The sequence below is a fragment of the Spermophilus citellus genome (assembly GCF_964194105.1).
Source record: "Spermophilus citellus genome assembly, chromosome: 3".
In the NCBI taxonomy this organism is placed as follows: Eukaryota; Metazoa; Chordata; class Mammalia; order Rodentia; family Sciuridae; genus Spermophilus; species Spermophilus citellus.
In genome coordinates this window covers 225,830,593-225,845,270 of record NC_138184.1, presented here as the reverse complement: position 1 = coordinate 225,845,270, position 14,678 = coordinate 225,830,593, and the positions used below count along the sequence as shown (strand labels likewise).

The window sequence follows — 14,678 nt, the reverse complement described above, 5'->3', positions numbered from 1 at the left end:
CCTACTAGGCATCGAAGACACATCTGCACTCCCAAGTTCATTGCAGCATTATTTACTGTAAACAAGACATTTAGACCACCCAAGTGCATGCACTCAGATGAATGGAATGGGAGATGCCCCATGCATATGTGTCTGTGCACGCTGTACCATACAATATTATCTAGGATTTTAAAAGGATATTTTTTAACTCAGTGTTCCTAAAGGAAGAGAACCAACAGGAGGTATGATCATAAAAAGCGGATTTATTAGATTGGCTTGTACAACTAGAAGCTGGATAGTTCACAATGGCCATCTGCAGGCTGGAGAGCTAGAGGAACCAGTAGCTGCGCAATCTAAAGCCTCACAACAAAGGTGTCAACAATGCTACCCCAGTCCAAGACCGAAGGCTTCTGGAGAATCAGTGGCAGAGTCCACTTTGGAAGAGTGAAGGACCAAGAGTCTGATATCCTCAGATGATCGCAGCAGCAATCGAGAACCTAGAAGAACATAAGAAGAACAGAGCTTGCATCTGCTGCTGCTTCCACATTCTTCCAACCTTTATTCCATCCAAGTCTCCAGCCTATTGGATGATACTGCCCATCTGAAGGAGGGTCTCCTCTTTAGTTTGCTATGCCACATGCCAATCATTCTTAGACACACCCTCATTGACACACACAGAAGCCTCTTAATCTTCCACATCTCTTAATCCAATCAAGTTGACAATTCAAATCAACTGTTGCAGATATCCTGTCATTTGCAACAATATGGATAAACTAGAGGACATTATGCCAAGTGAATTGAGTTAAACACAAACACTGCATGGTCTCACATATACATGGAATCTGAAAAGTCAAAATCATAGAGGCCAAGAGTACAATGTTAGTTTCCAGGGACTAGAGATTTGTGGAAATGGGGAGATGTTCATCAAAGAGCACACATGTTCAATTATGCAGGAGGAACCAGTTCAGGAGATCTAAAGTACAACCCAGTTACTATAGTTATGATGCCATCCTGTTTTTTTTTTTAATTTGCTAAGAAAATAGACTTTAGATTGTTTTCACTGCACTAAAAAGAAGACCTACATGAGGTGACAGGTGTATTAACTGCCTTGAATCAATAATTTCACAAGGTATACGTATGTCAAAACATCACACTGTACACAGTAAATATATGCAATTTTTATTTGTCAACTATATCTCCATAAATCAGGAGATGGGAAATATTGTCGTAGTCATCTTTGGAAACATACAGTAATTCACTACAGTAACAAATGGTACTAATTAAAAGGAAAGAATGAAAATTACATTACTTCCAAAACGTATGCCATACTCTTGAAATTGTCTTCCAAATCATATCTAACACATCTTTGAATATATTCTTCTCAGCTTCTGCCCTTATATTTCTAATTTTTTGTTCATATCTCATCATTGTTAATTTTATTTGTTTCTCCTTTTCTTTCTCTAGCTTAGTAGCATATTCCTGTTCTATTAGTCGGATTTCATTATCTCGTTCTTCAGCATAAATTTTCTTCAGAATCTCTCGACGCTTTTGCAGCTTTTCCTCTATGTTCTCATATATGCGGTGAGAAAAGTAAGCCCTTCCATTGTTCTCCACCATCTTATCTATCAGCTCCACCAGGATCCCCACTTGAACTTCCTTTTCGACCTTGTCTGCTTTGTTGCTAATGGCAAAATAGCGGTTCCCGCACTCCTTGATGATGCTTTTTAGGTTCACATCCGCACTTGCCAGGAAGCTATCAAGGCTACAGCCCTCCAACTCTTCCTTGCGAGTGAACAAGACAATCATGTCCTTTGTGACTTCTGGCCCAAAGACTGTCTTGATCAATGCAACAGTGTTCTGCTCTTCCATTGTGTAGCGGCCCACCTGCATGACCATGATGATGGCGTGAGGTCCTGGGCAGGAGTAAAGGACACACCGACTGATCTCTTCACACGTGGTGTTGAGACTCTGCTTGGTGTCAAAGAGCCCTGGAGTATCGACAACAAGAAGCTGTCCTCCCTTCCATGCTCGGGTTGCTCTTTGACAGGTCTTGGTCACAGCTTGGGCAGAAATCTGAGATTTAAACTTCTCTTCCCCAAGGATGGTGTTTGCCGAGGCACTTTTCCCACTTCCAGTTCTCCCGACCAGAACAATTCTCAGAGTGTCATTTTGGTGGTCAGCCATTTTCCTGGAGAGAGGCCCTGGAGCTTGGGCACACACAGAGCTGAAAGAGTGAAAGGAGAGAAAAACGTCAGTTTAGCTCTATGGGGACGATTCCCCTCCCCCTTCTCTTCTTCCCCCACTGAAATTTGGAAATATTCTATCATCCTTATTTATCCCAGTAGATAAAAAGATGAAATGGTCCATTTACTGTGGAAGAAATAAAAGAAAAATAAAGAGTCCCCCACAAGACAGGACCTGGTCCGAATGATTTCATGGGGAGGCCTGTGAAACGGATAAATCTGATCACCTCAATGCTACTTAAACTGCTCCTGATTATATAAAAAGAAGGGTGCCCCCCACCAGCCCACATGCGAACATAGGGACTAGTGCTCATGTGCCCCTGCCCGATGCTGTCCTGCATGAGGCATGTGCACCTGCATCCCTACCCTGCCACTTGCCTCAGTGCCAAAGCCAAGACTGAGGGCAAGCTCCTGGGCTCCAATTTCTACTGCCACTGCCACCAGTTACAGACAAAGAAGCTGTGGGGAAGCTATGCTGTGCTGTCCAACTAGAACCAAAGCCAAAGTAGTTATCACACTGACAGCTAAAATATATCTTCAGGTCAATGCTTGTTACTACGAAAGCCATCCTTTAAAAATAATAGAAACAACTGATACACCAGATATGCAAATATGATCCTACAGACAGAAGAAATGGAGAAAAGCAAAGTAACATGATTCCTTCCCAGGAATACAATGACTCTTCAGCCAGAGACCCCAAAGAATGATATTGATGAAATGCCTGATAAAGAATTTGAAAGAGCTGGGTTCGCTTGTGCACCTCAGTAATCCCAGCTGCTCAGGAGACTGAGACCAGAGAATTGCGAGTTCAAAGCCAGCCTCAGCAATGGCGGGGTGCTAAGCAACTCATTGAGATTCAGCCTCTAAATAAAATACAAAATAGGGCTGGGGATGTGGCTCAGTGATCCAGCACTCCTGAGTTCAATCCCTAATACCAAAAAAAAAAAAAAAAAAAAAGAATATGAAAAGAATGGTTATAATGAAATTCAATGAAATACAGGAGAATTCCTACAGTCAGTTCAGTAAATTTAAGGAATTTAGCAAAGAGATGGGAATCTTGAAAAAGAACCAAGCAGAAATATTGGAAATGAAGAGCTCAGCAAGTTGCAAAATACAACTGAAAGCCTCAGCAACACACTACATCAATCAGGAGAATTTATGTAATCCCAACTACTCAGGAGTCTGAGGCAGGAGGATCACAAGTTCAAGACCAGCTCTGGCAATTTAATGAGACATGTCTCAAAAGAAATCATAAATAAAAAATATCTAAACTTTAAATCAGGTATTTTGAAATAGCCCAACCAGACAAAAAAGAAAGAAAAGTCATAAATAATGAATACATCCTCCAAGCCTTGGGACACCATTAAGCAAATAGTCACATGTTGAGAGTTCCTCAATGGGAAGAAAAGGAGAAAGGCATAGAAAATCTATTCAATGAAATAATAGTTGTAACTTTCCCTCATCTTGTGAAAGATATGGACATCCATGTACCAAAGACCCATAGGACTCGAAATAGACATGACCAGAAAAGATTCTCAATATGGCACATAGTCATAGTCAACCTGTCAAAAGTACAAGACAAAGAAAGAATTCTAAAAGCTGCAAGAGGAAACAGCAAGTTCACCTTACAGGCCCAGAGGGAAATAAAATGACATATTCCAACTTCTGAAAGAAAATCACTGTCAACCAAAAGCACTATACCCAGAAAATCTAGGTTTGGGAAATGAAGGAGCAACAAAGACTTTTCAAGACAAGCAAAACTGAAGGAATTCATCACCACGAGACCAGTTTTGTAAAAGAAGCTGAAGGGAATCCTGTGTCTAGAAGCAAAAGAAAAGGAACTAACAGCATTAGTTAGTTCCTATAGAAGTATTAAAACCACTGAAAGAGCAAATGTCAGAAGGGGAAGAGAAAAGAACCAGAAGTTATCAATAAAATAGACCACCAAGCCACCAAGTTGAGTAAGGGGCAAGAACAGAACAAAGTGTATTCAAAACCATTAAGCCCTTACCTGTCAGTAATGACCTTGAGTGTAAACAGAGTAAACTCCTCAAGTAAAAGACACTAGCTTCATAAAGGGGTACAAAATCACTATCCAGATATATGCTGCCTGTAAGAAACTCTTTTCACTTGTAAAGACACACAGACTAAACGGGATAGATAGAAAAATATATTCCCATGCAAACAAGAACCAAAAACGAACAGTAGAAGCTAATTTTATATCAGGCAAAATAAAGAAGACAACGATAAAGAGGCAACAGAGGTGATTCACCATGATCAAGTGGAATTTATCCCAGGATTCAAGAATTACTCAACATACAGAAATCAATAAATGTAATACAGCACATCAATAAATAAAAAACAATATGGAAGGAACTAAAACAACAAAGGAACAATCTGATTTTAAGTGGGCAAATGATCTGACTAGACTTATATAAAAAAAGAAATACAAATGACGAACAAATAGATGAAAAAATGCTCAATATCCTTATTCACCAGGGAAATGCAAACAAAAACCACAATGCAAAATCATTTCCCTCCAGTTAGAGTGACTACTATCAATTAGACAAAAAGAACAAGTGTTGGTAAGGATGTGGAGAAAAAGGAACTCTCACACGCTGTTGGTGGAAATGTAAATTAATACAGCCATTATGGAGAAGAGTAGGAGGGTCCTCATAAAACTAGAATAGTCCACCATATGATGCAGATGTTGTACTTCTGGTTATGTATCTGAATAACATAAAATCAATATACAAAAGAAATACCAGCACTATCATGTTTCTTGCACCACAGGTCACAATAGGCAGGATTAAAATCCTAACCTAGCCAGGTGTGGTGGTGCACACCTGTAATCCCAGCAGCTCGGGAGACTGAGGCAAGAGGATCACAAGTTCAAAGTCAGCCTCAGCAATTTAGTGAGGCCCTAAGCAACTTAGCAAGACCATGTCTAAAAATAAAGCAATAAAAAAGGGCTGGGAATGTGGCTCAGTGTTTAAGCAATGCTGGGTTCAACCACTAGTATGAGGAGAGAAAGGAAGGAAGGAAGGAAGGAAGGAAGGAAGGAAGGAAGGAAGGAAGGAAGGAAGGAAGAGGGGTGGGGGAGGGAGAGGGAGGAAGGGAGGGAGAAAGAAAGCAAAAAGGGAGAAAGACAATAAGGAAAACACTGAGGTCCCTATGAATGGATAAATGAATGAAGAGAAGGTGGTATAGATGTACAATGAAATATTACTCAGTCATAAAAGGGGGAAACCTGACATTTGCATGAAAATGGATAGGCCTGGAGGACATTGTTAAGTGAAATAAGTCAGACCCAGAAAGATAAGTGCTGCATGTCCTCTCTCATAGGTGAGAAATTAAAAGTCAGCCTGAATGTGGACTAGTGATCCCTAGAGGCTGGGAAGGTTGCGGGCACAGAACATAGAGAGGATACAGAGTGGGGCCACCAAGGTGGACAGGAGGAATGAGTTCTAGTGTTCTGCAGCACAGTGGGATGACTGTCGCTCCCACAACCTATTATATATTTTAAGAGGAAATAGAAGAGAGGAGTTCCAAGGCTCCAAGAAATGACAAGGAAGCCAGGCACAATGGTGCTCAAGCCTGTGATCCAAGCTCCCAGGCAGGCTGAGGCAGGATTGTGGGTTCAAGCCCAGTCTGGACGACTTAGGGAGCCCCTGAATTTAAAAACAAAACACTAAAAACTGGTAGGAGGTGGCTGGGGATGAAGCTCAGTGGTAGAAAGCTTACCTAACATGAGGAAGGGCCCTGGGCTCTATCTCCACTACCATGAAAAATAAACAATAAAATACAACAAAAAGGAGTTGGTGATGTAGCTCAGTGGTAGAGCAAAAAGAAATGATAAGGATTTGATAAGTACACATTGTATACATGTGTTGCAATATCATGCTGAAGCCCAAAATGTATACCATTATTTCATGTTAATCGAAAATACACAGAAAGAAAAAATTTAATTCCTTCCATGAGGCAATACTATTGATTCTAAGAGCTGGTAAAGATTTTACCAATAAAGAAGGCTACAGTTGTATCTCATTTAAAACTGATGTAAAAATCCTAAATGAGTTATTAGATGCCAAAAAATAATATACCATGATTGTGATTCAATGCAAAAATACTAGAATGGTTACTTATAAGACAATTGACTGTTATAATACATCCCATAAATAGATTCAGAAGAAAATTACCGAGATGCAGAAAAGATATTTGACCAAATTTCACATTGATTCATGTTTAAAGCATTTTACCTAATAGTAAATTTGCAATTAATAGACACTTCTTTTAATATGATTTAACATACATACAAATTTCAAAAATTTTATTATCATTTTTTTCTTCTGGAGGTTAAAAAATTCATTATAAAGTTCATTTGGATGAAGAAAAGTGAGTTATCCTGAACATCAGAAAAGAAAAGTATGTCTATCTGACAGAAAATGATTCCAGTCTCTGTAATTCCAGCAGGAGGACGCTCGGGCAAGAAGAGTCACAGAGAAAATTCAGAGAAAATTGTCCATCTGGTTTTCTTTTATATTGATTTAACCATACTAAGCTACATTTATATTCCATAAGGCAGCATCTCTTTTCAAGATAAACAATTTTATAAGCAACACTGGGGTAACTATATAATCTTGCAGAAAATGATTAAATTGCATTCATTTTCTCACACCACGGGACTTCTAAATAGGTTAGAAATTTAAATGTAAAAACGTTAACTTGTTTTTCCCAAAGTGCCTTTTGAGAGATTCAAGATGGCAGAGTAGAGAAAGCCGCGTTCCTAGTTGCTCAGTGACTGGGTATTCAAGCAGCAGAGTGCAGCTTCTCAGTGAGGTGGGTGAAGGAGGGATTTCACTAAAATTTAATCCTGGACAGTCAGAATGTCTTAGAGACTCAGAAACTCAGGTGCATTGAACAAAGAAGAAGGTTCACTGGAGCCAGGCTGGTTGTGGCAGTGGCAGGGCAGCTGTGGTGGCACTGGGTCACCAGGGAGGGGCGGGAGAACAGAGAGAGAAACAGAAGGATCAGAGTCCGCATGGGAACCCCAGATCAGAAAAGCAGCATGCACTTAGCTGAACCAGAGGCTGCACCTCAAGCTGGTGTCTGAACACTGCAGAGTTGCTCAGCTGCTGTGGAGAGCTGAGGCTGGGCCGTCCTGAGGAGGCCATGTTGCAGTTGCTGCTGTGGTAACCCTGGAGATCAGAGCAAACAGCCCCACAGTGCCCCAAGTGCCCCAGCAGGGCCCCAGCAGTGCCCCCTGTGGGGCCCAGGAAGTACCTAGCAGAATGAGAGTGAAGCAGGGAGACAGAAGAGTTCATCCAACAACAGCAGAATACACTTTCTTCTCACCTCTTCATCTCTCTGGGAACCTTCTCCAAGATATTTTAGACCACAAGGCAACACTTAACAAATACAAAATAACTGTTATAATTCCTTGTATCTTATCAGATCAACAAAATTAGAAATTAACACCAAAAACCCTATGGGAAACTATATGAATACAAGAAGATTGAACAATACACTTTGGGGTTTTGTTTGTTTGCTTGTTTTGCTTTTCATACTGGAGATTGATTGAACCTGGGGGCATGGCACCACTGAGCAACATCCCCACCCCTTTTTAGTTTTTATTTTGAGACAGTATCTCATTAAGTTTCTTAGAGCCTCACTAATTTGCTGAGGCTGGTCTCAAATTTACAGTCCCCCTGTCTCAACCTCCCAAAACACTGGGATTACAGGTGTGCACAAAAACATCTAGTTAGAATAATGCACTTTTGAATGATGAATGGATAATAGAACAAACTGGGAAGATTTCTTAGACTTAAATGAGAATAGTGACACAACATACTAGAACCTCTTGGTCATTCTAAAGGCAGTTTTTTTTTAAATGTTTATTTTTTAGATATAGGTGGACACAATATCTTTATTTTTATTTTATTTTTATGTGGTGCTGAGAATCGAACCCAGTGCCTCGTACATGCTAAGCAAGAGCTCTACCTCTGAAGTTCTAAAAGGAAATTTATAGCTATGAACACCTACATAAGAAAAATCAGAAACATCCCAAATAAACAGCCTAATGATACATCTCAAGGTCCTCAAAAAAGAGAATGAAACAACTTCACAACCAGTAAAAAAAAAAAAAAAGGAAATAATTAAAATCATAGCCAAAATCTATGAAATTGAGTAAAAAATTACAAAGGATCAATGAAACAAAGAATTGGTTCTTTGAAAAGATAAACAAGATTGATAAAAACCTTAGCTAAAAGAGCAGAAGGAAAAAGAGAGGTGACCGAAACTATTAAAATGAAAGAAGAAAAAAGGAAACCACCACAGACATCACAGAAATCCAGTGGATCATTAGGGACTAAATTGAAAAACTCCAAGAAATTAGAAAATCTAGAAGAAATGGATACATTTTAGTGCACATTCAATTTGCCAAGATTTAATGAAGAGGACATAAAAATGGAATAACTAGTAATGAGAAGCAGTAATAAAAAGTCTTCCAACAAAGAAAAGCCCCGGGCCAGATAGATTCTCAGCTGAAGTCTACCAGACCATTAAAGAACTAATGTCAACACTCCTCAGATTATTGTGTGGAATAGAAAGGAATGGAACACACCTGAATTCATTGTATGAAGCCACATTGACTCTCAGACCCAAACCAGACAAGAACACATCAAGGTAAGAATACTACAGACCAAAACTTAGACTCTGATGACCTTGAATGCAAAAATACTTAATAAAATATTAGCAAAAAATATTCAACAACATTTAAGAAGGTTTTGCATTCTGACCAACTTGGTTGTATCCCAGAGACACAAGAATGTTTTAACATATGCAAGTCAGTCAATGCAATTCATCAACTAAATAGAATTCAGAACAAAAAACTCAGTCACCTCAAATGCAGAGAAAACCTTTGACCAAATCCATCAATCATTCATGATAAAAACACTGAAGAAACTGGGATAGAGGTGACCTACCTCAACATCATAAGACAAAACCCAAAGTGGGAGAAATCTGAAAGTATTTCCTTTAAAATCCAGGGCAAGATAAGCATGTCTCCTCTTACCACCCCTATTTAATATAGTGCTAGAAATCAAGTCAGAACAATTAGGCAAAAGAAGGAAAGAAAAGGAATAAAAATGGGAAAGGAAGAAGTCAAATTATCACTGTTTGCAAATAATATGATCCTTTAATGGGAAGATCCAAAAAATTCCCCAGAAGATGACTGGAGCTAATAAACAAATGAGCAATGTAGCCGGTTACAAAAGCAACAATACAAATATCAATAAGCTCTCCTATTTGCCAACTATGAATCTGCTGAGAAAGAAAGAAGGAAAACAATCCCATTCACAGTAGCCTTAGGGAAAAAATAAAACTAGGAATCAATCTAACCAAGGAGGTGAGAGAACTCTACAATGAAAACTATAGAATACTGAAGAAATTTAAGAAGACCCAAGAAGATGGAAAGACCTCCCACATCCATTAATAGGCAAAATTAATGTTTTTAAATGTCTTCATTAAATGTTTTTAATGTTTTTATTACCAAAAGCAGTTTACACATTCAATGCAGTCCTCACCAAAGTATCAACGACATTCTTTACAGAACTAGAAAAAAGAGTCCTGAACCTCATTTGAAAAAATAAAAGACCGAGAATAGCCAAAGTAATTCTTTTTGTTTGTTTGGTGCTGGGGATTGAACCCAGGGCCTTGGGCACTGGAGGCAAGCACTCTACCAACTGAGCTATCGCCCTAGCCCAAGCCAAGCTAATTCTAAGCCAAAAAAGCAATCTGGAGACATCACAATACCTGCCTTCAAATCATACTACAGCATTACAATAACAAAAACTACATGGCACTGGCATAAAAACAGACGCCTGGATCAATGGCCCAGAACTGATAATAACACAGAGACGAACGTAACACAGATAGGGTCATCTGATCTTTGACAAAGGTGCCAAAAGCATACACTGGAGAAAAGACAGCCCTTTTAACAAACGGTGCTGGGAAAACCCGTGATCCCTGTGCAGAAGAATGAAACTAGAGCCTTATCTCTCCCCCTGCAAAAAGATCAACTCAAAATGCATCAAATGCCCAGGAATTAGACCAGAACCCGTGCAACTCCAAGAAGAAAACACAGATCAATACTCCAAAATGTAGACACAGGCAATGATTCTCATAGGACCCCTGAAGCTCAGGAGAGAATGCTAAGAGTTAGTAAATGGGAAGGAATCAAATTAAAACCTTCTGCACAGCAAACAAACAAACAAACAAAAAATGGTTAAGAATGTGAAGAGAGACGCTACAGAATGGGAGAAAATCTTTGCTAGCTACTCTTCTGACAGAGGATTAATAGCTAGAATATATACAGAGCTCAAAAATTTTACCCCCCAAAGTCAAGTAACTCAATTAATAAATGGGCAAATGAACTAAACAGACACTTCTCAAAAGAAGAAACACAAATGGTCAACAAATACATAAGAAAGTGTTCAACATCAACAGCAATTACGGAAATGCAAATCAAAACCCCCCTGAGATTTCCTTTCACTCCAGTCAGAATGGCAGTCATCAGAATACAAACAATAATAATTGCTCAAAGGGATGTGAAGGAAAAGGAAGACTCTAACACGGCTGGAGGGCTGGAGACCGTAAATTTTCACAAACACTATGGAATTAGGATGGAGGCTTCTCAAAACACTAGGTATGGAACCACCACATGGCCCAGCTAGACCACTTCTGGGTATTTACCCTGAAGCATTAAACTCATCTCACCACAGTGATATCATGCATATCCATGTTTATGGCAGCACGATTCACAATAGCTGAATTACGGAACCAGCCTAGGTGTCCATCAATGCATGAATGGGTAAGGAAACTGTGGTCCATATGCACGATGGAATTTTATTCAGCCATAAAGAAAAATGAAATTAAGTTATTTACAGGAAAATGGATGGAACTAGAGAGCATTATGTTAAGTGAAGTAAGCCAAACTCAGAAGGTCAATGGTTGTATGTTTTCTCTCATATGTAAAAGCTAGAGAGGAAAAAAAGGAAAGACGGAGTTGGAGGAGAGGGGTGCAGGGGACCTCATGAAAAAACAAAAGACCCAACAACTTAATGAGATGGTTTCTCAAATTAAAAAAAATAAATGTTAAAGGCTAGCGCAGAGTGGCTCAGAGGTAGAAAATGAAAAGGAAATCAGTTGAAGAAAGGGACCAAGGAGTAGGTGGGAGGGAGTGGGGGAGTGCTGGGAAAGGATATTGGCGGAATTACATTGTTACATTGTGTACATATTCTCATATATAAGAGCATATTATCATATGTAAGAAATATAATGCACCAATTGAAAAAATGTGGAGAAGAAAGTTAACTCAGATTCTTTGCAACCTGGGGATGATGAAAATGTTTGTAATGTAAGACTTAAAATTGTATAAGGAAACACTGATAAATTGATTACATAAAAATAAAAAAATAATAATGTAAGGCCAAAAAAGCAGACAAATTAAAATACAAATGTAAAACTACAAAACAATCTTCCTAAATTATATCAAAGAGATTTAATTTTGCTAATACACAAAGAATATCTAAACGCAGAGAAAGAAAACATCAACAACTTGATTTTAAAAAATGGACAAGGAACTGCCAGTGAGGTGGCATACAACTGTAATCCCAGCTACTGGAGAGGCTGAGGCAGGAGTATCACAAGTTGGAGGCCAGCCTCAGCAACTTAATGAGATCCTTTCTCAAAATTAAACAAAATAAAAAATTTAAAGGCTAGGGCAGAGTGGCTCAGAGGTAGGGTACTTGCCTGGATTGTATGAGGCTGTGGGTTCACTCCGTAGTATAAAAGAAAGAAAAAAGCAAACAAGAAAGGAAGGAAGGAGAGAGGAAATAAAAATAAAAATTGAGCAAGAGATATAAGTAAATTTTAAAAGATTCCAAATGCATAGAAAATGCATAAATAGAGCAAAGCTAGTCTCCTCAGTCCTGCTCTTTCTTCAGAACAGCTAATGCTCCGTCCACAGCAGCCCTCCGCCACCCACAGGTCACACTGCTAGGACACAGCTTCCGTCTGTTGAGTGCTGGGAAAGAGTCTGAATCCCAGCTTCCCTCTGACCTGAGTGACCTGCGGAACCCACGGAGGGTCACCAAACTTGCTGGGATCCTGGTTCTTTTTCAGTAAAAAGAAGGATTTCAACAGACAGTGTCTAAATGGACTTCCAGCCCCCAAATTCTACCTTGAGCGCACGGAACCTCCTGGGGAGAAAACCAGGCAGGCTGTGTGGAGCGAACCCCACTGCCCCGAGCCTGCCCTGCCCAGCAGAAGTTCGCCCTGTGAACGTCTGGATGAAGGACACCACGCCAATGAATCTCCTTGCCTCCCCCGACCCCCTGCCAGCCACCACCACCCGGAAGCACACTCCTAGGGTGCTGCTGGCGCTCAGTAGGGGGGAACCCTACCTGCCCCTCTGCAGACCAGAGCCCACCCCGTGCAGACGCCCCTGACTGCCCCTCACAGCTCCTTGGCTCCGGGTCCTCTTCACAGCCAGCCTCACCGCTAGAGTGTGTTGACAAGTTCTCAACTTTTCTCCAAGAAAGTTGCTTGAGTGGATGCCTCTGCTTCACCTGTGACAGAAATGTTTGCTCCCCCAAACCTCGGGGTCAGGAAACCCAATTGGGTGGAGCCGGTGAAAACACTCTTGCCTTTTTTTTTCCTTAAAGAGAGAGTGATAGAGGAAGAGAGAGAGAGAGAATTTTTAATATTTATTTTTTAGTTCTCGGCGGACACAACATCTTTGTTGGTATGTGGTGCTGAGGATCGAACCCGGGCCGCACGCATGCCAGGCGAGCGCGCTACCGCTTGAGCCACATCCCCAGCCCACACTCTTGTCTTTAAGGAAACAGAAATAACTCTCTAAAATTGAGTGGGAGCTTCCGTTTTGCCAAGTTGAAATATTTTGTCTGTGTGCCTGCTATAACACCAAGATTTTCAAAGTTATAGTTTTTGTTTGAGGTCACATTGATTTTGCCCAACTGTAGACAAATGTCAGTGTCCTCAGCAGGTAGGCTAGGCTAGGCCAGGACACTCAGAGGCTGTGCGCGTTTTCAACTTATGGTGTTTTCAACATGAGATGAGTTTGTCAGACATAACCGTACTGTAAGTTGAGGAGCATCTGTGTGTGTGTGTGTGTGTGTGTGTGTGTGTGTGTGTGTGTGTAAACCCACATATCCATATACACACACACATATACACACACACACACACACACACACACACACACACACACATATATATATATATATATATATATATATATATATTAAAAACTCAGAGCTTTTTCTGATGCTTGTTAGGTGCAGGACAGGCTGAGTAAGCTGTCTGCAGGGCATGCCAAACAAAGTTAGCCGCAGGATGACCTGGCCACTCAAACCCTCTGTCTGGTTCTTTATGGACTATTTGCTTCAAGCCCAAAGGCCCAAGCCCCGGCTCAAGGCTGAACACTTAACCCTCCTTGTGCCAACAGGCAACTTGCAGACCAGAGACCTCATTAGATTTGGGCTATAAAAACTCCCTCCTGCCGGGCCCTTCTCTCTCTTGCTTTCTCTGTCTCTTGCGCGCGCTTTCCCCCATCTCCTCTCTCTCTTTCTCTTTTTTCTCCTCTGTTGCACTGCTGCAATAAAGCTCTCTTGGTCACTCTGAGTGTTGTGGTCACTTTTTTTGAATGCTATGAGGTAAGACAAATTCAAGTTTAACTTATTAAGACATTGCAAAAATAATACCAGGAGATGAAAAGAATAGCATCCTGACTCTTACACAAATGCATTCAACTGTCAGGAAAAACGACTTAGGATATATTAAAAAATAGAAAATGTAAAAAAAACAAGTAAAGTAGTTATTGCGGTCAGCCTCAGGGTCACAGCTTCCTCTTCTGAAGTTCACATATTGTACACTTACCTCACGGGTGCCCAAATATGTAAATAGAACCAAATAGCCTTCTAAAGAGGCAAAGGTGGAAAGCTTGTAAAATCTTTACTTCATGTCACCACACACTGCAGACAGCTTTGCCCTCCATCTCTGGAAAGCACTGCATCTTATGAAAACAAATATGAAATTTCTCAGTTACTGTTGGCTCCTGGTCCAGCAGCTCTTCCCCTGTGTGTCTAAAGACACTTCCCCCATAAGTCTGAAAAAAGGCACAAGCCACCAGCTTCTCCCAGGAAACGCCTCCCTTCAGTCAAGCGTTGGTGTGGGGACAACACTGCCCCTGCCCCTGGCTGTCTTCGCAGGACTGGCAGATCACGGGTGATGAGAGCAGTGGGGGATCAGCAGGGACACCCAACCTGCCACAGCCTCCTTCCGGTTTCCTGCTCTGCTTTGGGGCATGGCTCAGGCTTCCTGGATGGTCGCTCTCCTTTCTCACCCAAATAGGGTCCGCATGAATAGGAAGATCTG

At 40.6% G+C, this 14,678-nt stretch overlaps 1 protein-coding gene across 2 annotated transcripts; it reads right to left on the bottom strand.

The window, feature by feature from the left end:
* Nucleotides 1-254: 254 nt before the first annotated feature.
* On the bottom strand, nucleotides 255-12,844 carry LOC308645127 (GTPase IMAP family member 7-like). 2 transcript variants are annotated; one of them, XM_081287148.1, is made up of 3 exons: nucleotides 12,781-12,844; nucleotides 1,289-2,203; nucleotides 255-476 (listed from the first exon to the last, which is right to left on the bottom strand). In XM_081287148.1, the coding sequence occupies exons 2-3, from the start codon at nucleotides 2,161-2,163 to the stop codon at nucleotides 449-451; spliced, it is 903 nt and encodes a 300-aa protein (XP_081143274.1). In that variant the 5' UTR covers nucleotides 2,164-2,203; nucleotides 12,781-12,844; the 3' UTR covers nucleotides 255-448. The 2 variants fall into 2 exon arrangements, with proteins under 2 accessions (XP_081143274.1, XP_081143275.1); XM_081287149.1 differs by lacking the exon at nucleotides 12,781-12,844 and adding an exon at nucleotides 12,463-12,677.
* Nucleotides 12,845-14,678: the final 1,834 nt, after the last annotated feature.

Coding starts and splice junctions, on each gene's coding strand:
- LOC308645127 (XM_081287148.1), bottom strand. CDS start 2,163: ATGGCTGACCACCAAAATGACACTCTGAGAATTGTTCTGGTCGGGAGA. Junction 477..1,288: donor GTATGGCATACGTTTTGGAA/GTAATGTAATTT, acceptor ATGTTCTTCTAG/GTTCTCGATTGCTGCTGCGA.